Below are 25,703 nucleotides of genomic sequence, written 5' to 3' on the forward strand. Positions count from 1 at the left end.
GCAAGAAGGAATGGCAGAGGATCCCCAAATCCAGGTGTGCATCATTCCCAAAAAGACTCAAGGCTGTATAAGCTCAAAAGGGTGCTTCTACTAAATACTGACCAAAGTGTCTGAATACTTATGGCTGTGTGATATTTCAGTTTTTCTTTTTTAATAAATCTCTGACATGCACTGTGAGCTGTAAGGTCTTATGTAGACAGGTGTGTTGCTTTCCTAATCAAGTCCAAACAGTATAATCAAACACAGCTGGACTCCAATGAAGGTGTAGAACGATCTCAAGGATGATCAGAAGAAATGGACAGCACCCGAGTGAAATATGAGTGTCACAGCAAAGGGTCTGAATACTTATGGCTCTATCTATCTATCTATCTATCTATCTATCTATCTATCTATCTATCTATCTATCTATCTATCTATCTATCTATCTATCTATCTATCTATCTATCTATCTATCTATCTATCTATCTATATCTATATCTATATCTCTCTCTCTATATATATATATATAGAGTCAGGTCTCGCTTCCCCCAGGCTCACCTGATCTTTAGAGCTAATGGAGTCCTGACCGGCTCTCCGTTTAAAGGGTTAGAGCTCCCCGTTGTCCCTTCGTTTTACACAATCGACCAACGACGTGAGTTTACTTAAGCCGGTGTCAAGAGAGATTCGCCTAGGTTCTCACAGCCGGTTGTAAAGCGTCGGTCCCACTTCAATTAGGCCTCACTTTCACAGAGTAACCTTAGCAGATGTTGGGTGAAACTCTAACCATACTACTTTAAGACTGCTCTCCCCCTTTTAACTTGTTGCACTTGGAATGACCTCGGCAGATTAGATGGTCTTGGTACGACAGTCAGGACCTGTTGTTGTTTAAATTATGGCCGAAACGACCTTTCAAAAATAGAGCTAAAATAATCAATGGCTATATTAATAATGTTATTAAGTCTGTTAACATAAACAACACTGGACTCATTCCTCTTTAAAGAAAAGGGACATTTTTCTTTGCTCACAAAAAGATACTTTAATAAACAGGATTTATGAAGGGCAAAGCTTCAAATAATAAAAATACAATTAATAAAATTCACAAAAAGTAACTGTGTGAAACAGCTACTCACTCACAAATGATATGGAATGTTCCAAGCTGGCCCTTTGTTGAGAAAACCAAAACAGTCCAAAAACATCACTTCAAGGAGAGCATTTGGTTGCATTCAAAGTTTAAAAAGATGGTAAATAAAAACAGTTCAAAGTGTGAAAATCCAATGTACAATAAAAATAAAAATACAATTCAGTTCAAATGAAAAAAGGAATATTCGATTATCAGGTCGAACATCCCTCAAACCTTTTAAGTTGAGTTGAGAATAGGCGTGGGTTCAGAAGAGAGAGGTCGGGGGCTTCGACCCGATGGTCATTGCTAAACTCCTCTATTTTAGTCGAAGCCATTCTCTAAAACAGTTCAGATTGTTCCTTTTTGAGCTGCCTCTGTAATCACCCTGCATCTTACACAGATAGATATGAGACTAAGCTGTTAACCTCAGGAGCTAACCGACAGATCAAAAGCACTAAAAAGAGGTTGGCCTTGCTGGCTGTTAGGCCTATGAGAGCACTTTGGACTCATCTGAGAATGACTCACCCCCATCTCTTCAAGTTTATTATTAGTTTTGTGCCCTTTTTGCCGAGAGACAAATCATGATGATAAACTTCCCCGAATAAATTGAAACTTCTCATAAATGATCCCTTCTTGTGGTATTCAGACCCCCTTAAATTTTCACTCTTTTTTATATTGCAGCCATTTGCTAAAATCATTTAAGTAATGTTTTTCCCCCTCATTAATGTACACACAGCACCCCATATTGACACAAAAAATGGAAGTGTTGAAATTTTTGCAGATTTATTAAAAAAGAAAAACTGAAATATCACCCAGCCATAAGTATTCAGACCATTTGCTCAGTATTTAGTAGAAGTACCCTTTTTAGCTAATACCGCCGTGAGTCTTTTTGGGAATGATGCAACAGGGTTTTCACACCTGGATTTGGGGATCGCCTGCCATTCCTCCTTGCAGATCCTCTCCAGTTCTGTCAAGTTGGATGGTGAACATTGGTGGGCAGGTCTTTCCAGAGATGCTCAATTGGGTTTAAGTCAGGGCTCTGACTGGGCCATTCAAAAACAGTCATGGAGTTGTTCTGAAGCAACTCCTTCGATATTTTAGCTGTGTGCTTAGGGTCAGTCTTTTTTTAAGGGGAGCCTTCGGCCCAGTCTGAGGTTCTGAGCACTCTGGAGAAGGTTTTCATCCAGGATTATATTCCAGTCTGCATTAAGATTAAGAAGTCAAACATGTTTGCATTAAGACTAATATACGTAGCGATACGTATACTAAAAACAGCGTTTACCCTGAAAAAAGAGGTGTCTACTTAGATGTGTAATAAATTGTTGTGCTATTGCAAGAATTGAACAGACTATGAATCCGGACTTTTTGGTTTCAAAACTAATTATCCAACATTTTCTTGTGTAAATGTGTTACTATGTTAAGTCAATTAAACAAGAGGTTAACTGATATTTGTGAAGCAGTGGAAAATGGCAGAAGTAGTTTTCACACCATATGAATCTTACAAAATGCTGAATGTGATGGATAGGCTGACAGATGAGGTTAGACTGGAATCCCCGTGGACCATGAAGTTCACAGATGACATTGTGATCTGCACTGAAAGCAGGGAGCAGTTGGAGGAACAGTTAGAAAGGTGGAGGCATGCATTGGAAAGGAGAGGAATGAAGCTTATCTGAAGTAAGACAGAATACATGTGCATAAATGAGAAGGGTGGAGGGGGAAGAGTGAGGCTACAGGGAGAAGAGATGGCGAGGGTGGAGGACTTAAATACTTAATACTTACTTCAATACTGCTAGGATGAAGGGCAAAGTTTAAAAGGAAGTGGTGAGGCCAGCCATGATGTACGGATTAGAGACAGTGGCACTGAAGAGATGACAGGAAGCAGAGCTGGAGGTGGCGGAAATGAAGATGTTGAGGTTCGCTCTCGGAGTGACCAGGTTGGATAAAATCAGAAATGAGCTCATCAGAGGGATGGCCAAGGTTCGATGTTTTGGGGAGAAAGTTAGAGAGAGCAGACTTCGATGGTTTGGACACGTCCAGGGGAGAAATAGTGAGTATATTGGTAAAAAGGATGATGAGGATGGAGCTGCTCGGCAAGAGAGCTCGAGGAAGACCAAAGGTTGATCGATGTAGTGAATTGTTAGAGAGGAGGATACACGAGATAGGTTTACATGGAATAGGATGACACGCTGTGGCGACCCCTAGCCGAAAGGAAAAGAAGATAGTGTAATTATAAGCTCTGTGTATACATTTAATTTGGATTATTTTATATCGCACACGTCTTGAATGTTGAATACTTTAGTATTGAATTCTTTTCGACAGTGAGAGCTGAACCAATGTCCCATTCCCATTGCGACTTGATCGAAGTCAAGCTTTCAGGCTAGGATAGGCTTAGTATCTTAGAAATAACAGAACATAGCAGCTGCTCTTAATTTACAATCAAGGACAATATTAGACCCCAAAATGATTCCTTTACATTTAAATGTTTCAAAAATAGATTGCAACTGAAAATATTGTAGATATGCAGAATCATTCAGGCCAAACCGTGTTTTCATCTCATTAAATAATATTATATGGCGATCCCTTACAATTTGCCTAAGGTGAGTAATATTGTATTGTTGCCAGGTATTCTCAATTAGTGTTTTGCCACCTGCTGTTAACAATGGCTTATTCCAAATAGGGCAAGATGGTAAATTTTGTGTACTGACTTTACAATTTCATGTGAAAATTCAATAAGTCAATTATTTAATCTGGCATTATATCTGGGATGGTACCATAACAATGATATAGAAATTGATTTATTATATTCAGATATGGTCCTCCCCTCCGGCCACTGTCATCTACCCTCAATATACTGTTGTTTTTTTTTTATATGCCGATGACGATGATGGAAACCTTACATTATAAGCTAAATAATAAAGAAGGACATCAGGTACAGCGGCGGCACGGTGGCCGACTGGTTAGAGCGTCAGCCTCACAGTTCTGAGGTGCAGGGTTCAATCCCCGTCCCCGCCTGTGTGGAGTTTGCATGTTCTCCCCGTGCCTGCGTGGGTTTTCTCCGGGCACTCCGGTTTCCTCCCACATCCCAAAAACATGCATTAATTGGTGACTCTAAATTGCCCGTAGGCATGACTGTGAGTGCGAGTGGTTGTTTGTTTCTATGTGCCCTGCGATTGGCTGGCAACCAGTTCAGGGTGTACCCTGCCTCCTGCCCGATGACAGCTGGGATAGGCTCCAGCACGCCCGCGACCCTAGTGAGGAGAAGCGGCTCAGAAAATGGATGGATGGATCAGGTACAGCCACGCCTCCCTTGTTTCTAGGCATAGCCAGTTTTTTTTTATCATTGACTCTCAGCTTCTTGTCACACGAGAGAAAGGTTGTGAATAAGTTCTCAATTTCTTTGAACCATTGCTGTGGAAACTTTAATGGTATTGCTGATATAACGAAGGATAATTTGGGATTAGCTTTCTCAGCATCCAGTGATAATGCGACTGCTGGATGCCGAACAGTCGACGCTCCTGCCACGAGTCTGAACGAGTCTCCACATCTTGTTAGAAGAAAGGCGGCCTCGAATGAAGCCAACATGATCTAAATGTACTCATGATGGCACTGGCCTCTCCAATCGCATAGCAAGGATCTTGGCAAAAACTTAATAATCATTATTTAATAGCCTTAATGGTTTGTAATTACTCATTTGCATAAGGCCCTTGCCCTGTTTTGGAATAAGAAAAATGGTAGCAGATCGCATAGACATTGGCATTGACTGTTAGGAAATTATAATATTAAAAAGCGTGGTAAGAGATGGGGTTAATGTATCTTGAAAACATTTGCAAAAGTCAATTCTGTATCCATCATTGCCTGGTGTTGAATGGTGTTTAAAGTTTAAAGAGCTTTAATGGCAGCAATGACTTCTGTTTCCAAAGCACCTGTCTCCAGTGTCTCCTTTTCGTTTGTGTTCAGGGAAAGTAGTGTTATATCTTTAAAAAGGTTATCCATATATATATATATATATTTGATTTATACAAATTAGAATGAAATTCCTGAAAGGCTTAATTAATTGTTTTTTGCTCCCATACTAAAGATCTATTACAATTATATTTTGCTGAAACATAGTATTGATTTTCCATTTGTTATCATCGAAATGCTAACGTTTTTACACCTTTTCCTCGTGATTAAAAATGTAATTTCAGTGTGAGAGAAAGCTCCTGACTGTGCATTTTGATTGTCTGTAAACTGTGACGCTGCGAGAGTGTGCACCCAAAACCAGTGACAGACTCATCGGTCACTCATGGAAACAGTTGCCAAACCGTGGACGATGCGCAGCAGTGCAGTTCGTGCTGTTTACTTGCATTCACCCAAGCGAAACTGCGACCGTCTTGAAATCTGAAGTTAAGGAAAAGGGTATATTTTTGATCGGGTGTATACTTAAACGTTACGTCATTTACCAAGATGGAGGTCCGTCATCAAATGCTTGATAAAAACAAGTTACAAGTAGTGAAAAACAACACCTCCACAAAATAGGAGCTCTGTGTGTGTCAACGATTAAGTTGCCTGGCATAGATTAATACAAGTTTAAACCACATTTATACCACAAACTATGATACCAAAGCGGTTTAACATAATTTTAAACTCGTCTTTCAACATAAAAAATTAAATAAATGGCTTACAGTTTAAAAAAAAAAAAAAAGCACCGCTGCAATCAGTGTGCACATGCAAATGTGGCAAATACTGAGTAACCTTCACTAACAACCCAGGTTAAACGTAGCTCCTCCCCAACATACAACGATCCTAGTGTCTCAGTCAGTATGTATCACTTCAACAATACATCTTTGGCACAACTTTCCTATTAGCCAGGGCTATGGCACCGTTTTGTGGTACATTAGGGCATTACAAAAAGGCTGCAGGTAGTGCTACCCATTTAGTTTTTTGTTTTTCTTTTTGTTAAATCCCTTAAATTTTTATGTAGCCGATCACATTAGGAAAAAAAAACTTACGTGAACGGAATGTGTCCGTGACGTGACATGCATGTGCACAAAACATGATGTCACGTGGTGCAGTGTGTTTACGGAAGTATATATGGCCCCTCGTGTAGGTCTCAGTCTTGATGCATCTGTGGCTATTTCGAAGATTTTGTGCAACCTGACCCAACATTTTCTTATATTTATCAGTTTTAAAGCATCTTCTTTTCACCACTGACTGTATACTGCTCCTTCGGCATAATAATTTGTCGCCTTTTGATGAAGTACAGGTCTTATGAGCGCGACCTGAGCGTCCAGACTGCAGTCGCATCGGATACATATCCAATTTATAATCAGATACTGTACAAAAGAGGCACACGCCACATTACGCAGATCGACGGCCGAACATCGACATACCATGTCCTACTAATTGGCGAAGATAAATTCAGTGCCAGCATGCAGCATTTTCAGTTCAAACATTTGTCTGAAAGTGCCACTTACAACAACTGCAATCGTCTTAATGGCACGACGGTGTGTTATATTCCGAATCATTTTGTTTTCATTTTATCTGTCATCGTCCGTCGTGAAATCCGTTGAAGTGATGCACCTGTGTGTGTGGCACTACCTGTAGTATGGTTGCTGGGCAACGCTGATCAACAGCTGGCTCACTTGCTTTCTTCTTTCGAAATGACATATATTGTACAGTATAGCCTGTTAGACGACATACTGTGACATACTGTATTTTCCAAATGGATTTCCATGGCAATCACATGTCTCAGGGAACCTTCACTTGCCAGTTCTTGAAGCTTCCCTGAGACTTGGATGAATCACATCTCTTGGGCAGTTGCGCACATATTCGTCAGGTCCGTGCGGGCTTTTTGTCAGAAGTCAGTTATGGGAGAATCGGCGCAAGCCAAGCGCATAAAAAGAAGACTTACGCACCAACGGGAGAATGTAGCCCTTAGTGAATCGTGAACTGTGAATAGGCTGGGGTCCACTGGAATTCCTTTTTCTTTTCAAACATGGCAACCTGTGTGGTAAATCCCAAGATTGCAACAACTTCACTTTCCCCGAGGATACACCTGTGGGATATACACACCACTTCTCAATTATTGCTCCTAAATGATGTCTCCTATGTCCATAATCCTTTGGATTACTGATAAACTCCATAAAATGTTACGGGGTAAACTTTTAAACTGTCTTTTTTCAACTCTTTCCACTTTTAGCTGTTGGTAAAGAATGTGCAATTTGAGGATGGGAAGATGATATCTGCCTCACAGTACTTTTGCACAGGAAGCAGTGCTGCTGTGGAGCTAACTGAGGAGGAAAAAAACTTTGCTGAACAGATCAAGGTAGCGTCTGTCTTATTTAATAATACATACATTGTCATTATTTGTAATATATAATAATATTTAAGAAAAGAAAAACATTTTCACTCCTTGCAGTCAGTGTGGCAGAGTATTCTGACTAATGTCAGTCAGATTGAAGACTCCACTGATTTCTTCAAGTCAGGAGCTGCCTCCATGGACGTCGTCAGGTAAAAAAAGAAGAAGAAAAAAAGGCATAAAATACAATTACTGCATTGTTTCTGTATTTTATACTGTTCAACAGTAATATACATATTGTACTAGCTTCACATTTGGTAGGTTATCACATTGTTTAGTTTGTTGTCATCTTAAGGCTCGTAGAAGAGGTGAAACTGTGTGCAAGTACCTGCCAATTACAAAACGAGGACGTCTACATGAACACCACCTTCCAGGATTTTATCCAGATGTGTGTCAGGAAGCTTCGAGGGGAGGGAAATGAAGAACTGATCATTGACTGTGTAACAAACTTATTGATTGAACATTTTGTACAGGCAGAGGAAAACCGTAGCTCGTTTTCTGACTCTAGTACACAATGCTAGCAAAGCATTTTTCATTCAATTGATTTGATTTCTCTTTCTCAGGTGGAGAAAAACATCAACAACATGACTGTGAAGATGCCACATCAGCTATTCATCAATGGAGAGTTTGTTGATGCCGAGGGAGGATTAGTTTACAAGACCATAAACCCAACTGATGGGACAGTAAGTTCAAACACTTTTGTTCTAAATGTGAATCGCAGCTAAAGTTCTCATTTATTTTCCGCGTAAAAATTGATACTTGTCCTTTAGTACACTCATTTGGGCGAGTTTGTGTTGTTTCTTTCGATAGACCTTGTAAAATACCGTACCTAAAAAGGATTAGAATCAATCCATATATGAGATATAAGATCCGCATGTTTGATTGGGGTACCACGTGTAAAATGTGTGTATGTCTGTCCTGCAGGCCATCTGTGATGTGTCCCTGGCGCAGATTGGCGATGTGGACAAGGCTGTTGCTGCTGCTAAGGATGCGTTTGAAGAGGGAGAGTGGGGCAAAATGAACCCAAGAGACAGAGGCAGACTCATTTACAAGTTAGTGCAATTTTTAATGATTGCGTTAGACCATCTCTGTATAGAGCTTGCATTTTCTCCCTATGCTTGTGTGGGTTTTTTTTCTGGGTACTCTGGTTTCTTCCCAAAAATGCTTCTTAGCTTAATTCAAGACTAAGTGGCCATGGGTGTGAATTAGGGGTCAAAGGACCTTGGATTTTTGGCTGTCGACACAAATAACAGTCGAGTCGACGTTGATTAGTTGATGTCGTCATTGACCTACCTCATAGATTTTCACTGGGCTTTAGATCCGGTGAGTTGGCTGGCCAGTCAAGCGCTCTGATGGCATGGGAATCAAACCAGGTTTTAGTGCTTCTGGTGGTATGGGCAGGGGCCAGGTCCTGCTGGAAGATGAAATCTCCATCTCCATACAGATCCACAGCAGAAGGAATCATGAAGTCCTCTAAAACATTCTGGTAGACTGTTGCGGCGACCTTGGATATAAGAAAGCAGAGTTTACCAACACCTGCACTGGAAATTACACCCCAAATCATGACTGACTGTGGATTTTTCTCACTGAACCTCAAGCAGCTTCGGTTCTGTTCTTCACCTGTCTTCATCCAAACCCAAATTAAAGGCACATTTTACTTTCATCAGAAAAGAGGACCTTGGACCACTGGCCAACAGTCCAGTCCTTCTTCTTCTTGGCCCAGTTGAGACTCTTCCTACGTTGGCTCAGGCTCAGTAGTGGCTTGACCCGAGGATCCAGACAGTTGTAGCCCATCTCCCGGATGTGTCTGAATGTGGTGGTTTTTGAAGCTGTGACTCCCGCCTCATTCCACTCTTTCTGGATCTCTGCTAGATTCTTGAATCTTCTATGTTTGATAATCCGCCGAAGCCCACTGTCATCTCTTTTGCTGGTGCATCTTCTCCTGCCACATTTGTCCTTCCACTAGATTATCCATCGATATGCTTGGACACAGCATTCTGTGAACAGCCAGCCTCCTTAGCTATGAACTTTTGTGGCTTACCCATCCTATGGAGGGTATCAATGATGGTCTTCTGGCAAGTCGTCAAGTCTGCAGTCTTCCCCATAATGAACCCAACTGAGAAAATTGAACCAAACTGAACTGGCCTGCAAAATTTGGGATGATTTCTTCACAGTATTCAATTTGTTTCCCAGTCCCAGTACTTAAGCCTGCATGGCCATGATGAAGAGCCTTTGCTAAACCAAACATATCAGCTAGTAGCTCATATGTACACGTTAGCAAGACACTATGTCTGGTCCTGTCATTTGTGAACTCGAGGACTTCCTTTCATCACCACTCAACTCCAAGACTAACAACACCAGAAATAAAAGCAAAACTGTGCTGCGGGCTGGGGTCTTCACCTGCCTGTCTCTATCTCTGTACTGCAGCCGCGCTGCAGGAGAAGGGGAGCGGGCGGGGGAGCGTCAGAGTGCATGGAGTGTCATGTCCCATTCAGCTATTTGGAGTTCTCTTTGTTTCATCGACTCACAACGTCCTAAGTCGATGTTGTCCGGAAGTCGTTCTCCACTCCTCCCACACCTGAGTTTTTGCCTTAGCAACCACCAAAGCTGTATTCCACTTGGCCTGCCATTAACAATCAGCTGCCTCCAGATTCCCACAAGCCAAAAAGGGGTCATTTTCCAATCACGCCCTTCCAGGTCTCACTGTCATTGCCCACGTGAGCATTGAAGTCCCCCAGAAGAACGAGGGAGTCCTCAGCGTGATCACTGTCCAGCACTCCCTCCAAGAACTCCAAAAACGGTAGGTACTCTAGAGCTAATGTTTGGTGCATAGGCTCAAACAACAGTCGGGATCCAACGCCCCACCCTAAGGCGGAGGGAGGCTACCCTCTAGTCCACCGAGGTGAACCACAATGTACAGGTAATGAGCCATGGGCAACTCCAGAGTGGAATACAGTCCAGCCCCTCTCAAGGGGACTGGACCCAGAGCCCAAGCTGTTGCGGTGATATCAATCTATCTAGTTGGAATTTCTCAACCTGACACACCAGCTCAGGCTCCTTCCTTGCCAGTGACATTCTACGTTCCAAGAGCCAACTTCTGTCGCCAGCTTCTGTCGCCGGGCATGGGACCGTCAAGGTCCTCGTCTTCAGCAGTCGCCTAGCTCTCCGCGCACCCAACCCTCTTGGCCCCTCTCACAGGGGGTGAGCCCATGGGTAGGGGGACCCATGTTGCCTCTTTGGGCTGTGCCCGATTGGGCTCCATGGGTGCAGACCCGGCCACCAGGCGCTCGCCATCGAGCTCCACCTCCAGGCCTGGCTCCAGAGGGGGGTCCCGGTGACCCGCGTCCAGGCAAGGGAAAACGTTTTCCAAAGTTTGTAATCATCATAGGGGATCTTTGAGTCGTACTTTCCCTTACCTAAGACCTGTTTGCCATGGGTGACCCTGCCAGGGGCACAAAGCCCCAGACAACTTAGCTCCTATCATTGCAACACACAAACCCCTCCACCACGATAAGGTGATGGCTCAGTGAGGGGGCAAAATTAGGATACATAGAAAAATATTTTTTCTATTGACTGTGGACTGCACGTGTGTTTGGGTCAAATTGGCCATTCTCTTGCTGAACTTCAATATTTGGTGGGAAAGAGAGAGGTGTTTTGAAGGAGTGACCCAATTATGAAACCAAGGGACATTAATCTGATTGCAGTCCTTTGATCTAGCAATTGTTAAATTAACATATATTGTCTATCGAAGTTCTGTTTATCAAAAAGGGAGTTGTGACGGGCAGCGCCTACATGACAGCCGTGTCAGGACATAGTGAGCCCACGCTACACGTGCCACATTGTGTACAGTATAGCGTAGCTTTTGGTCGCAATTTCAGTCCAAAGGCCTCATGGAAAGGTCTGTCTTTACAGCCATTCCAGTAATAAGAAAAGGAGACAGCAATGGGAAAATAAATATGGGCAAAACAATGTTTAAAAGCTCTGCATTCTTGCCATTTCTCTGCTGATGTCCCTGGTTATGAATAAAATTACAGTGTAGCCAAATGCTATGTATTTTTTTCTCTCAAAGACTATTTTTGTACAGTGTCAGAGAGATTAATCAGTGTTATCAATAAAATGACATATTACATCTATTTCCTTCAACATATGACTTATGGATTTCACCGTCGACCTCTGTCCTAAGCAATGCTTTTGTGGACTGAGCCACTACTGCCCAATGATCTTATGTGCGATCCAAATAAAGGATCCAGATTCGGTGCAACACGTTTGCTGACCACTGTGTCTTGAGTTTGGATTTGAGGAGGTTTAATAAGTCTGTGTTTTGGAGGTCAGGTGGTAGTGAGTTCCAAAGACGGGGGCAGAGCGGCTGAAGGTTCTGTCCCCCACTGTGGACAGACAGGCAGAAGGGACAGTGAGGTGGATGGAGGACAAATATCTCAGAGAGTGGGAGAGTATGGCAATGTGAAGGAGGTCCGCAAGATATGGCGGGGTGAGGTTAGCGATGGCCTTGAAGGTGCAGATCAGTATTTTATATTGGTTGTGGTATTGGACAGGGAGTCAGTTGAGTTATTGCAGGGCTGGAGTGATGTGGTGAGTGGAGGATGCCCTTGTGATAATACAGGCAACAGAGTTCTCGAGAAGCTGTAGTTTTTGTAGTGAGTTGTGGGGAGACCAAACAGAAGAGAGTTGCAATAATCCAGGCGGGAAGTAATGAGGCTATGAACAAGGACAGCAGCAGTGTAGGATGGAAGGAGGCAATTAAGGTTTCGAAAGTGAAAGTATGGGAACCGGATCATCTTGTTTATATGTGCTTGGAAGTAAAGTGTGCTTTTGAGATTGACACCCATACTCTTAACCTGAGGGGAGGATAGAGGAATTATCAAGTGTAATGGAAAAAAAATGTCCATTTGACTTGTATGGACTTGGTACCTATGAGTCGGTTTTCAGTTTTTCAGTTGAGTTGTACAAAGTTTGATGAAAGCCAGTGTTTGAGTTCAGAGAAACAGCAAGGGAGGAAGGAGGAAGAGTGACGGTGCGTTTGGCAGAGAGGTAGAGCTGTGTGTCATCCGTATAACAGTGAAAGTGTAAATTGAATTTACGGAAAATATTGCCAAGGGTTAAGATGCTGATGATAAAGAGGAGGGGGCCTACAACAGAGACTTGGGGGACAAATGATTTTCATTCGAAAAAACTGGGTGCGGCTGGACAGCTAAGAACTGAACCAGTGGAGGGGTGTGTGTGTAATGCCAATGTGGTGGAGTCTGTTCAGGAGGATGGTGTGAGAGATGGTATCAAAAGCTGCAGTCAGATCAAGGAGGATTAAGATGGTAAACCAGAGTCTGTTGCCAGGAGGAGGTAGTTAGTGATCTTGATGAGTGCTGTCTCAGTGCTATGAAGGGGACGGAAACCAGACAAGAATTGTTCATTGACATTAACGGAAGTGAGCTAGGAGTGGAGCTGGGAATAGTTTTGAGGGAAATGCGATGTTGGAGATGGGAACAAAGTTATTACAATTATTTGGATCTGAAGCATGTTTTTTCTGTATTGGGATTATGGCTGCAGTTCTGAATGATCTGGGAACAATACCAGTTGAGAGAGATGAGTGGATGATGTTAGGGATGAGGGGGACCAGGGATCGGACAGCTTTTACCAGAACAATTGGGAAGGGGTCAAGTTGGCAAGTGGAGGGCTTCGAGCAACGGATGATTTCTTAAATGTCCATGGCAGAAGGCAGAGTGAAACCTGCAAGTGAGTGGACAGGGGAGGCAGTTAGGATGGACTAAGGCAGGAGGAAGGAGGAAGTTGCTGGTGGATCCATTTCATTTTTTGCATAAAAAAAATGACAAGGAATTAAAGAAAACAGATGAGTACAATTGGGTGGGAATGGAGCCTGGTGGCATGAAATATTGCCAAGCAGGAAGAATAGTGCCTTGGAGTTGTCTTTGCTTTTATGGAATAGGGTTGTGTAGTAGGTAGATTTGGCTTGGATTAGAGTCTTTGTAGTGGTTAAGATGATGACTGTACATATCCTTGTGTATAGTGAGTCCCGTTTCCCTATGGAGGTGTTCGAGTTGACGACGTTTGGATTTTAATAGTCACAGAGCAGTGGTGAACCAGGGTGCAGAGGTGGTGAAAGCTACAGACCTGGTTTTTAATAGAGCAAGTGTGTTGAGGAAATTATGGGGATTTTTATTGGCGTGAATAACCAGTTCATGGGTGGGGGTGGAGAGAGAGTCCGTGCTGGGGAGGCTGTTGATAAGAGTGAAGATAGTGTCTGAGCTAATGCTATTGATTTGTCGAAAAGAGATGGCACAGGGGAAGTTGAGTTTGGAAAAGGTTAGATTAGGTTATTTTGCAATTAAATATTTAAACGAGTTTAAAAAAGAACAAACTAAAATAAATCTTAAAAAGAAGCCAGTGAGCAGCGCCAGAAGAGCAAGGCAGCAAGAGCATGGCAGCGTTCACTCAACCGGATGTGACACTATTATTTTGGGCTGTTTTTATTCTAAACTTTTATCCTGTTAAAACAATTAATTAGTTCAGACTGAAAATGTTCAACTAAATATACCATGGAGAAAGATGGTGATGGGTAGTTGTTGTCTTTGTTTTTTCTTTTGCTTAAAAATTCCCCTGTACAAGGAGATAACCCCGTCTCTTATTACGCGGAGTTACCAGACGTTTCGCTTCCTTATTGAAACAGTTTTGCGGATGTTTGCTTCCTCTTTCTTGATGTACCGCACTGAAGATTCATTCACGCCATAATGGCGTGCCACAGATGCATAACTTCTGCCCTCTAAAAGTTTCACTTTTTCGCTGATGGTAATCATCTTCTTCTTGCTCTTGGGCACCCCGGAGGAAGCTTTCGCAGGGGGACAGCGCTTAGACGCACTTGTAAGGGCTTAACTAATCAAAAGAAGTTATCGCTTAAACAAAAAAAGTTATCACGAACATAACACGAAGATACAGTATGCGAGCCAGTCAACAGCGTGGACGAGACTGGCGAGACAAGGGAAGATGCTGGGTGAGGCTGCGATGATGCGCAGACAATCAGTTCACAGGATAAATCCACTCGTGCTCTCATTGGTAGATGTCGCGCCGGGAACCAATCACGCGCCTTGTATGAGTGCCCGCGGAATGTACAGTACAGTACAGGCATGTAGAAAGCCTCTGAGTCAACTCATCTCTTTGTTTGGCATGCAGGGAAACCTTCTCTCTCGTGCATCAACATGAAACACGTCTCCGCAATATGGCTGCTGATATGGCTGTATTTTTTCATTTTTAGTTTTTGATGAATTATTATCTTTTTTTATAAATATTTTGGAAAAACCCGCGAAGCACTGAAGCCGCAAAACGCGAAGTGGCGAGGGAACACTGTAGTAGATTGTGCATACATTAATTTAATTGCAAAAGCGATCTCTATTCAATGTGGCTATTGCATCATTTGGGAAAAGAGCTCTTCCAATTTTGCCGAAAAGATTTTGTGCGTGTGACAAAGTACCTTTTCCTTTCCCTGTGTCCAATTTACTACAGGGTGGCTGATCTGATGGAGCAGCATCAGGAGGAGCTGGCCACCATTGAATCCATTGACTCTGGAGCTGTTTACACGCTGGCCCTCAAGACTCATGTGGGCATGTCAATCCAGACCTTCCGCTACTTCGCTGGTTGGTGTGACAAGATTCAAGTAATAGCCCCTTTAAAAACTTTAATGTGAAACAACAGTGACATGACCAAAAACCCAATATGATTTAATTTTGTTTTTGTTGTCATGTATAATTTCAGGGCAGCACCATCCCAATCAACCAAGCCAGACCCAACCGCAACCTCACCTTCACCAAGAAGGAACCAATAGGGTAGGAATACATTTAAAATAGGGGCCCCATCAAACTCCCACCAAATCAATTCATTCCCCATCCCCCCCTCATAATGTCAGGTAGAGCTATTGTTTATCTTATAGTACTGCAGTACTTCCTAACATTTATTGAGCGATTGCACCCATTTTACATCAGCAATACTGTATCTCACAGCACACCACCAATATGTCTGTGTAGATTCTCAGGAATCCAGGTCATGGTAATCTGCAAAGTTTGAATCAAGGCAACCCGGACTGTTCTTGTTTGTTGAAAGTGTTTCATCTATAATCCAAATGGCTTCTTCAGTTGTAAATTTTAGGATTGGAGTCTCCCTTTCTATGTCTCGTCGGTGTGTCCCCCTGGGATGGTCAACAATAGGGTGTTGTTGTTGCCCGGCAGAGTTAGTGAAATTACCGTCTTGCAAACCAATCAGTCGTTTACTAGTCTTGTGCCAAACCAGTTTGTTAGTCAGTTTATTTGTATAGCCCTTAATCACAAAATAGTCTCAAAGGGCTTCACAGGCCCACAGTTGGCAATGATTGATGACATCCCCTAATCTAAACCTCCCAATCAGGCAAGGAAAAACTCAAAACCCCATTTTGGGGGGAAAAAGAAACCTTGAGAATGCAGATGGAGGTGGTGGTGAGGAACAGAGTTAATTCATCCATCCATCCATATCCTCACTAGGGGCGTTTTTCAATGAACCTACCATGCATGTTTTTGTGATGTGGGAGGAAACCGGAGTACCCGGAGAAAACCCACGCAGACAGGGGGACAACATCCAAACTCCACACAGGAGAGGCCGGATTTGAACCTGGGTCCTCAGAACTGTGAGGCAGTTGTGCGAACTAGTCGGTCACCGTGCCGCCCACGGGAGGTTAATTGAATTGCCCATAGGTGTTAATGTGAGTGTAAATGGTTGTTTTTTTCTATGTGGAAACAGTGGACCAGCTCTACACCCTCGGCAGTGTCCTCGAAGGTGCATGGGAGTTCACCCAAACAGTCTACATGTGTTTTGTGGACTTGGAGAAGGCATTCGACCGTGTCCCTCGGGGAGTCCTGTGGGGGGTGCTTTGGGAGTATGGGGTACCGAACCCCCTGATACGGGCTGTTCAGTCCCTCTACGAGCGGAGTCAGAGTTTTGTCCGCATATCCGGTAGTAAGTCGGACTCGTTCCCGGTGAGGGTTGGACTCCGGCAACGCTGCCCTTTGACACTGATTCTGTTCATAACTTTTATGGACAGAATTTCAAGGTGCAGCCGAGGCGTAGAGGGGGTCCGGTTTGGTGGCCTCAGTATTGCATGTCTGGTTTTTGCAGATGATGTGGTTCTGTTGGCTTCATCAAGCCGTGATCTCCAACTCTTACTGGAGCAGTTCGCAGCCGAGTGTGAAGCGGCTGGGATGAGAATCTGCACCTCCAAATCTGAGACCATGGTCCTCAGTTGAAAAAGGGTGGCGTGCCCTCTCCGGGTCGGGGATGAGATCCTGCCCCCAGTGGAGGAGTTCAAGTATCTTGTGGTCTTGTTCACGAATGAGGGAAGAATGGAATGAGAGATCAACAGGCAGGCCTGAATGCATGCTCACCACACAAGACCCCATTGCTGAAAAAAAAACCATGTCAAAGCTCATATAAAGCCAGTTCAATACTGGGAGAATATAGTCTCGTCGGATGAGAGGAAAACTGAACTCTTTGGATGTCATAATGCACACCACGTTTGGAGGAGAAATGGCACTGCACAACACCCTAAAAACACCATACCAACAGTGAAGTTTGGAGGTGGGAACATGATTGTGTGTGGCTGTTTTCAGCAAATGGTACTGGTAAACTTCACATTATTGAAGGAAGGTTGAATGGGCAAATGTACCGAGACATTCTTGACAAAGATCTGCTGCCAACTACGAGGATTATGAAAATAAAAGGTGTGGGATGGGCCATAGGTGTCAGGTGCAGTGTGAGCTGGGCGGTGGCCAAAGGCAGGGACCTTGGTGATCCGATCCCTGGCTACAGAAGCTGGCTCTCGGGACGTGGAATGTCACCTCTCTGGCAAGAAAGGAGCCCGAGTTTGTGTGTTAGGTTGAGAAGTTCCGAGTGGCTATAGACGGGCTCGCCTCCACACACGGCTTGGGCTCTGGTACCAGTCCTCTTGAGAGGGGTAGGACTCTCTTCCACTCTGGAGTTTCCCACAGTGCGAGGCGCCGAGCAGGTATGGGTATACTTATTGCCCCCCGGCTTGGCACCTGTACATATGGGTTCTCCCGGGTGGACGAGAGGGTAGCCTCCCTCCGTCTTCGGGTTCCTGACTGTTGTTTGTCCCTCGGCACCAAACAGCAGTTCAGAATACCCACCCTTTTTGGAGTCCTTGAGGGGGTGCTGGAGAGGGCTCCCGCTGGGGAGTCTATCGTTCTGCTGGGGGACTTAGATGCTCACGTGGGTATGACAGTAAGACCTGGAAGGGCGTGATTGGGAGGAACGCCCCACCCCCCCGCCCCGATCAGAACCCGAGCGGTGTTCTGTTATTAGACTTCTGTGCTCACCACGGTTTGTCCATAACAAACACCATGTTCAAGCATAAGGGGGTCCACATGTGCATTTGGCACCAGGACACCCTAGGTCGCAGTTTGATCATCGACCTTGTGCTTGTGGCATCGGACTTGCGGTCGCAAGTCTGTCACTCGGGTGAAAAGAGGGGCGGAGCTGTCAACCAATCACCACCTGGTGCTGAGTTGGGTCCAATGTTGGGGGAAGATGCCGGTCCAACCTGGCAGGCCCAAAAGTATTGTGAGGGTCTGTTGGGAACGTCTGGCAGAATCCCCTGTCAAAAGGAGTTTGAACTCCCACCTCCGACAGAACTTTGCTCATGTTCCGGGTGAGGCAGGGGACATTGAGTCAGAGTGGACCATGTTCCGCGCGTCCATTGCTGAGACCTGAACCCGTTTGTGGACACCAACGGTGAGGGATGCCATCAAGCCGAAGTAGGAGTCCTATCTGGCCTTTTTGGCCTGTGTGACTCCTGAGGCAGCTCATGGGTACCGGCTGGCTAAGCGGAATACAGCTTTGGTGGTCGCTGAAGCAAAAACCTGGGCATGGGAGGAGTTTGGTGAGGCCATGGAGAAAGACTTCCGGACGTCTTTGAGGAAATTCTGGTTTACCATCCGGCATCTCAGAAGGTGGAAGCAGTGCACCATCAACACTGTGAATAGTGGGGATGGGGCGCTGCTGACCTCGACTCGGGACGTTGTGAGTCGGTGGGGAGAATACTTCGAAGACCTCCTCAATTCCACCGCCACGCCTTCCCATGAGGAAGCAGAGTCTGGGGTCTCTGAGGTGGACTCTCCTATCTCTAGGGTTGAGGTCACTGAGGTGGTTAAAAAGCTCCGAGGTGGCAAGGCCCCAGGGGTGGATGAGATTCGCCTGGAGTTCCGAAAGGCTCTGGGTGTTGTAGGGCTGTCCTGGTTGACACGCCTCTGCAACATCGTGTGGACATCGGGGACAGTGCCTCTGGATTGGCAGACTGGGGTGGTGAGCCCTCTTTTTAAAAAGGGGGACCGGAGGGTGTGTTCTAACTACATAGGGATCACACTCCTCAGCCTCCCTGGTAAGGTCTATTCACGAGTGTTGGAGAGGAGGGTCCGCCAGAAAGTCAAATCTCAGATTTTAGGAGGAGCAGTGTGGTTTTCGTCTTGGCTGTTGAACAGTGGACCAGGTCTCCACCCTCGGCAGGGTCCTCGAGGGTGCATGGGCGTTCGCCCAACCAGTGGACATGTGTTTTGTGGACTTGGAGAAGGCGTTCGACCCTGTCCCTCGGGGAGTCCTGTGGGTGGTGCGTCGGGAGTATGGAGTATCAAACCCTCTGATACGGGCTGTTCGATCCCTGTACGACCATTGTCAGAGTTTGGTCCGCATTGCTGGCAGTAAGTCACTCGTTTCCATCGCGGGTTAGACAACACCAACACTGCCCTTTGTCACCAATTCTTGGGCAGCTGTGGCCCAATGGTTAAGATCATCGCCTGCCACCGTGGGGGACCTCGGTTCAAGACCCCGACTGGACCATCCGCCAACATCCCGCGGACTCACGGCTGTGGTGTCCTTGAGCAAGACACTAATACCCCAAAATGCTCCTTGAGCGCTTCAGCTGCCCCCTGCTCCAGTGTGTTCCACTAACGTGTATGTGTTCATTGTGATGGGTCAAATGCAGAGAACAAATTTCATGTGTTCATGGCAATAAAAGGTGATTCTTCTTCTTCTTCTGTTCATTACTTTGATGGACAGAATTTCTCGGTGAAGCGGAGGCATAGCCACCTCTCCAAGATGCTTCCATAACTCCACAGGAATGTCATTAGGACCAACTGCCTTTCCATTTTTATCCTCTTTAACGCCTTTCTAACTTCCCTCTTACTAATCAATGCCACTTCCTGGTCCACCACACTTGCTTCTTCTACTCTTCCTTCTCTCTCATTTCCTCATTCATCAACTCCTGAAAGTATTCTTTCCATCTGTCCAGCACACTACTGGCACCAGTCAACACATTTCCATCTGTTTCCTTAATCACCCTAACCTAACCTGCTGCACATCCTTACCATTTCTATCCCTTTGATCCAAGATGGCGCCTACCCGTGTGGACGCCTCGGTTACACGGTCCCAAGTATTGCTTTTGTTTTTGTGTTTTTCGTTCATCTTTGGAGACATTACACGACTCACTTACACAAGGGGAGACTTGCTAACCATCAGGGAGACTACTCCAGACTTCCTTTCACCAACTTTTGAAAATCCACTCAGTTTTTTCCCCGAGTTACTCACCGGAGCAGCGACCGCAGTCTTTGGCGTACGGAGGCGGAGGCGATGCCACAGAGGGAAGCGAGCAGGCATCCAGGTGAAGCTCCGCAAGAGACGATACAGATTGGCATTTCCGTCCATCCACCTCGCGAATGTACGCTCCCTACCCAACAAAATGGACGAGCTTCATCTTCTGATAAAGACGAGTAAAGACTTTGGACATTCCGCCGCCACGTGCTTTACGGAGACTTGGCTTTGTGAGGCTGTACCCGATGGCGCCGTCATGCTTTCCGGCTTTCATCTTCACCGGGCAGACCGCGACATGAAATCATCAGGGAAAACAAAAGGCGGCGGGATATGCTTCTATATCAACGAAAATTGGTGTACGGACGTCACGGAGCTTAGCAAACACTGCAGCCCGCATTTAGAGTCGCTGTTTTTGAACTGTAAGCCATTCTACTCGCCTCGTGAGTTTGCATCATTCATTCTCACTGGTGTCTATATTCCGCCTCATAACACGACCACCGCACTGCTAATGCTCGCCGAACAAGTAAACGAAATTGAAAAAAAACACCCGGACTCACCCCTCATTATTCTCGGGGACTTCAACTAAGCTATACTCAACCACGAACTCCCTAAATACAAGCAGCACATCGACTGTCCTACCAGGGAAAATAACATTTTAGACCACTGCTATAGTACGCTAAATAACGCATACCGTGCCAAACCTCGTGCAGCCCTGGGGTTGTCTGATCATTGCATAATTCACTTAATACCGACGTACAGGCAAGAACTTAATTGCGCGAAGCCTACAGTGAAAACAGTGAAAAAGTGGACCAATGAAGCAAAGATGGAACTTCAAAGCTGCTTAGACTGCACAGACTGGAATGTCTTTGAAAATTCAGCTGGCAGCCAGGATGAATATACGGACACTGTTACATCCTATATCAGTTTCTGTGAAGATGTGTGTGTACCAACAAAATCATTTCGCACATTCAACAACAACAAGCCGTGGTTCACTGCTAAACTTAAGCAGCTTCGCCAAGCTAAGGAGGATGCATATCAGAGCGGGGACAGGGCCCTGTATAATTGAGCTAGAAAACCGCTGACTAAAAAAATTAACATTGCAAAGAGGAACTATGCAGCAAAGTTGGAAAAACAGTTTAACGACTCTAAATCAGTCTGGCATGCATTCCAATCGCTGACTAATTACAAGCGACGATCCCCCCAAGCTGAGAACAAAAGCACACTAGCCAACGACTTGAATACCTTCTACTGCAGATATGAAAAGGACAGTTTCACACCACACACCCACCCGGCCGTACCCTCGACCACAATCACACCTCTGACTTCTGCGTTAACCATCCACGAACAGGATGTGAGACGCGTCTTCAAACAACAAAAGACTAACAAAGCGGCAGGCCCAGACCATGTGTCCCCATCCTGCCTCAAAGTCTGCGCGGACCAGCACTGGGGCGCCCCAAGGTTGTGTCCTCTCTCCGCTGCTCTTCTCTCTCTACATGAACGACTGCACCTCAACGCACCTGGCTGTCAAACTCCTGAAGTTTGCAGATGACACCACAGTCATCGGCCTCATCAAGGACGGTGACGAGTCTGCATATCGATAGGAAGTGGAACGGCTGGAGCTGTGGTGCAGCCGACACAAGCTGGAGCTGCACACGCTCAAGACTGTAGAGATGCTTGTGGACTTCAGGAGGCATCCTTCGCCACAGCTGCCCCTCACGCTGTCCAGCTGCCTTGTGTCAACCGTCGAGACCTTCAAGTTCCTGGGAATTATAGTCTCTCAGGACCTGAAGTGGGCGATATATATATATATATATATATATACATATATATATATATATATATATATATATATATATACATATATACATATACATATATATATATATATATATATATATATACATATATACATATACATATATATATATATATATATATACATATACATATATATATATATATATATACATATACATATATATATATATATATATATATATACATATATATAGCAGCACGGTGGGCGACTGGTTAGAGCGTCAGCCTCACAGTTCTGAGGACCCAGGTTCAATCCCCGGCCCCGCCTGTGTGGAGTTTGCATGTTCTCCCCGTGCCTGCGTGGGTTTTCTCCGGGTACTCCGGTTTCCTCCCACGTCCCAAAAACATGCATGAATTGGAGACTCTAAATTGCCTGTAGGTATGACTGTGAGTGCGAATATATATATATATATATATATATATATATAAAATCAGAATTGCTAAATTCTTATGAATTCCCGTCCTTATATGACGTAATGTTAATGTGTATGTATGTAATTTTAAGACTGCCTACAGTATAATTTTGTTTAACACGTTAATTATTCCATATCCACACAAGTAGCATCTTGTTAAAACAACACCATTTACTGCTTTATATAAGACATCAAATGCACACTGAACACAACTGAGGTTAGCCCTTGTCACCTGGACCAGTTTCTCACATTGCCCCTTTGGGATATTGTTTGCCCACCACTGGTGTAGAGGATAGGTCGTAATGGATAGAAAAATTTAAGTTTTGTCACAACCAATAACTTTCCTGTCATTTTCTTTAGAGTTTGTGCCATTGTGATTCCTTGGAATTACCCTCTGATGATGCTGGCTTGGAAGACTGCAGCCTGTCTGGCTGCAGGAAATACAGTTGTCCTAAAACCTGCACAGGTTATCCTCTAAAATAACATGATATAGCCATACAACATTGAATTGCTTGCCGTGGAAAATATAAATAATTTTCATTACCAGGTGACACCACTGACAGCTCTGAAATTTGCTGAGCTGGCAGCAAAAGCAGGACTGCCCAAAGGAGTGATTAATATTCTACCTGGATCAGGTAAGAAAATGTTATTGTATAAAATTCTCAGACATTGTTGTGTTTTTTTTTTAACGAAAACTTGCCGCAGCACGTATAATACAAAAAAATAGTTCTGCGGTGTCACACCTACCAAAAACATGTTTTCTTATGGTTTTTGTCCATTGTTTTGGCTCATTTCTTGATTACATTCTCAAAATAACATAGACAAATCTCCAAACCGTCTCGCAATTATTCACAACAGAAATTACATTTTACATACATGTATTTTGTGTGTTTGAGTTTAATGAAAAACTTGATATCGCCTCAAGCGGGCTGCACAACTATGTAGCATTTATTGGTTTTGGATAAAAACTAATTAATTTGGAAAAGAAATACGTCGAAAGGTAAACGCCTGCGTTTACTTCCGGTGTACTTAGACGTACGTCGAAGGTAACAATCAACCAATCTTTGTCTCGGAAAGAGGCACCACGCCTCTTTTTATATGTGTACATTTTAGGAAAAGCGACGAAAAACCTCTATCAGTCTCTGTTGTCTAGAAGGCTGCTATCTTTATGAAATAAGAATTCTTGATTACAGCGGTTTTACCGTTATATTCAAACACCCACAAAACACAACAAGAAGTGTAATTTTATAGAAAATGTAATTAAATCTAAAAGGGAAACTACAGGGAGAACAATGCAGAGGGGCTTGACTATGAAAAGAAAATAATAATAATGGTAATAGAAAGGAAAATAGGCATACGTCAAGAAAAATAGGACATCATGTGTGGATGGACTCCAAATTAGCGTGAATAGGTTACAGCGTGTTAAGCTAGTACAAAGTTGGAAGTGTGAAGCTAGCATTTTCCCCCCAAATTATTCGGCACTAATTTTGTACATTCTGACAATTGCCATTCTCGACTGACGACCGTAGATCAGTTGGCCCTGGGGATTGTCTGTCTCCGAGCATTTCAGGAGAAAAAAGAGTTTTTCATTGTTCAACAGTCATCATTCACTCCATCCCTCCCCCCCAAGAAGAAGAAGAAGAAGAAGAATCACCTTTTATTGTCATGAAAATGCGTGCATGCACACGAAATTTGTTTTCTGCATTTTACCCATCACAGTGAACACATACACCTGTTAGTGGAACACACTGGAGCAGGGGGCAGCTGAAGCGCCCAGGGAGCATTTCGGGGTATCAGTGTCTTGCTCAAGGACACCACAGCCTTTAGTCCGGGTGATGTTGGCAGATGGTCCAGTCGGGGTCTTGAACCTAGGTCCCCCACGGTGGCAGGCAATGATCAACCATGCTGTGCCAGTCATGAGGAGACTTGCAATCAGTTTTATGGCATCATTTTCCTGTGTTGGAAAAAGATGGCTTCTTGAGGTTCATGAGGCAGGAATGCAACAGTTTATCAGTTCTTGGGGTTGCCATGACAACCAGGCCATTGGCGTATCCACTACACTAGAGACAAACTTTTGAGTCTGATGTTTCTTTTAGTGGTTTTGTTGTTTACATATTTGTTTACAATATTAAATTGCTTGAAAATGCCTGGTAGTCTAGGGATTCCCTGCTCAGAAACGGCTGGCAGTGAATGAGTTAACCTACCATGCATGTTTTTGGAATGTGGGAGAAAACCCATGCGCTCACAAGGAGAACATGGAAACTCCACAGAGAGAGGCTGGATCTGAACCCGGGACCTCAGAACTGTGAGGTGGATGTGCTAACCAGTCACCCACCATGCCAACTCTTGTTCAAGTTACTGTCAAAAAGGGGTTTGGTCACCCCCAAAAAATTTGCTTTTGCTGTCCACATAAAATGATGTGGCAGGCCGGATATAAATTAGTCTCTGCTAATTTGACATACCTGCTAATTGGTTTTATTATATCCTCTTGAGGCGGCACGGTGGCCGACTGGTTAGAGCGTCAGCCTCACAGTTCTGAGGTGCGGGGTTCAATCCCCGCCCCCGCCTGTGTGGAGTTTGCATGTTCTCCCCGTGCCTGCGTGGGTTTTCTCCGGGCACTCCGGTTTCCTCCCACATCCCAAAAACATGCATTAATTGGAGACTCTAAATTGCCCGTAGGCATGACTGTGAGTGCGAATGGTTGTTTGTTTCTATGTGCCCTGCGATTGGCTGGCAGCCAGTTCAGGGTCTACCCCGCCTCCTGCCCGATGACAGCTGGGATAGGCTCCAGCACGCCCGCGACCCTAGTGAGGAGAAGCGGCTCAGAAAATGGATGGATATCCTCTTGATACTCTTTTCATCTAAAAGATGTTGCTTGAGGATTAAAATATTTTTTTTTGTTTTAACAGTATTTGATTTACTATCTTATCAAATTATTAATTGGTGTTTTTTGTGTTAATGTTTACGTTTGACTCTGTAGCATGTATTTTGAGTAACCACTGTATCATTGAATCATGTAACTACACTATTGATGTGCTATGCGCTGTACTAATCTATTATTTGTACTGTTGATTACATGTGGACCCCAGGAAGAATAGCAAACTGCTACGACTATGGCAGAATCAGAATCATCTTTATTTGCCAAGTATGTCAAAGATATACAAGGAATTTGTCTCCAGTAGTTGGAGCAGCTTTAGTACGACAACGAATTGTGACAAAAATTACATTTGAGACTACGGATAGTCATTGAGCAATGAAAGGTTATCGGTAATTTGGTAATGCTGATACAATGACAAGACCTCAAACAATTTAGAGCTGCTTGAAATGACTAATAGAGCGATAATCTGGTACAGTGACAATTGTGCAGAATCCTCAGGAAATG

At 44.2% G+C, this 25,703-nt stretch overlaps 1 protein-coding gene across 4 annotated transcripts in view; it reads left to right on the forward strand.

Annotated features, from left to right (window-relative positions):
* The window catches only part of aldh1l1 (aldehyde dehydrogenase 1 family, member L1), a 77,904-nt gene that overhangs the window by 32,897 nt on the left and 19,304 nt on the right, over nt 1-25,703 (forward strand). For all 4 annotated transcript variants that reach the window (XM_061783790.1, XM_061783791.1, XM_061783793.1 and 1 more), the window contains exons 8-16: nt 7,281-7,406; nt 7,500-7,591; nt 7,735-7,879; nt 8,003-8,122; nt 8,364-8,491; nt 14,970-15,120; nt 15,219-15,289; nt 22,682-22,787; nt 22,869-22,956. In XM_061783790.1, the coding sequence (XP_061639774.1) occupies nt 7,281-7,406; nt 7,500-7,591; nt 7,735-7,879; nt 8,003-8,122; nt 8,364-8,491; nt 14,970-15,120; nt 15,219-15,289; nt 22,682-22,787; nt 22,869-22,956 (1,027 nt within the window). The remainder of the gene's footprint in view (nt 1-7,280; nt 7,407-7,499; nt 7,592-7,734; nt 7,880-8,002; nt 8,123-8,363; nt 8,492-14,969; nt 15,121-15,218; nt 15,290-22,681; nt 22,788-22,868; nt 22,957-25,703) is intronic.

Source organism: Phyllopteryx taeniolatus, chromosome 9, assembly GCF_024500385.1.
Source record: "Phyllopteryx taeniolatus isolate TA_2022b chromosome 9, UOR_Ptae_1.2, whole genome shotgun sequence".
Lineage (NCBI taxonomy): Eukaryota > Metazoa > Chordata > Actinopteri > Syngnathiformes > Syngnathidae > Phyllopteryx > Phyllopteryx taeniolatus.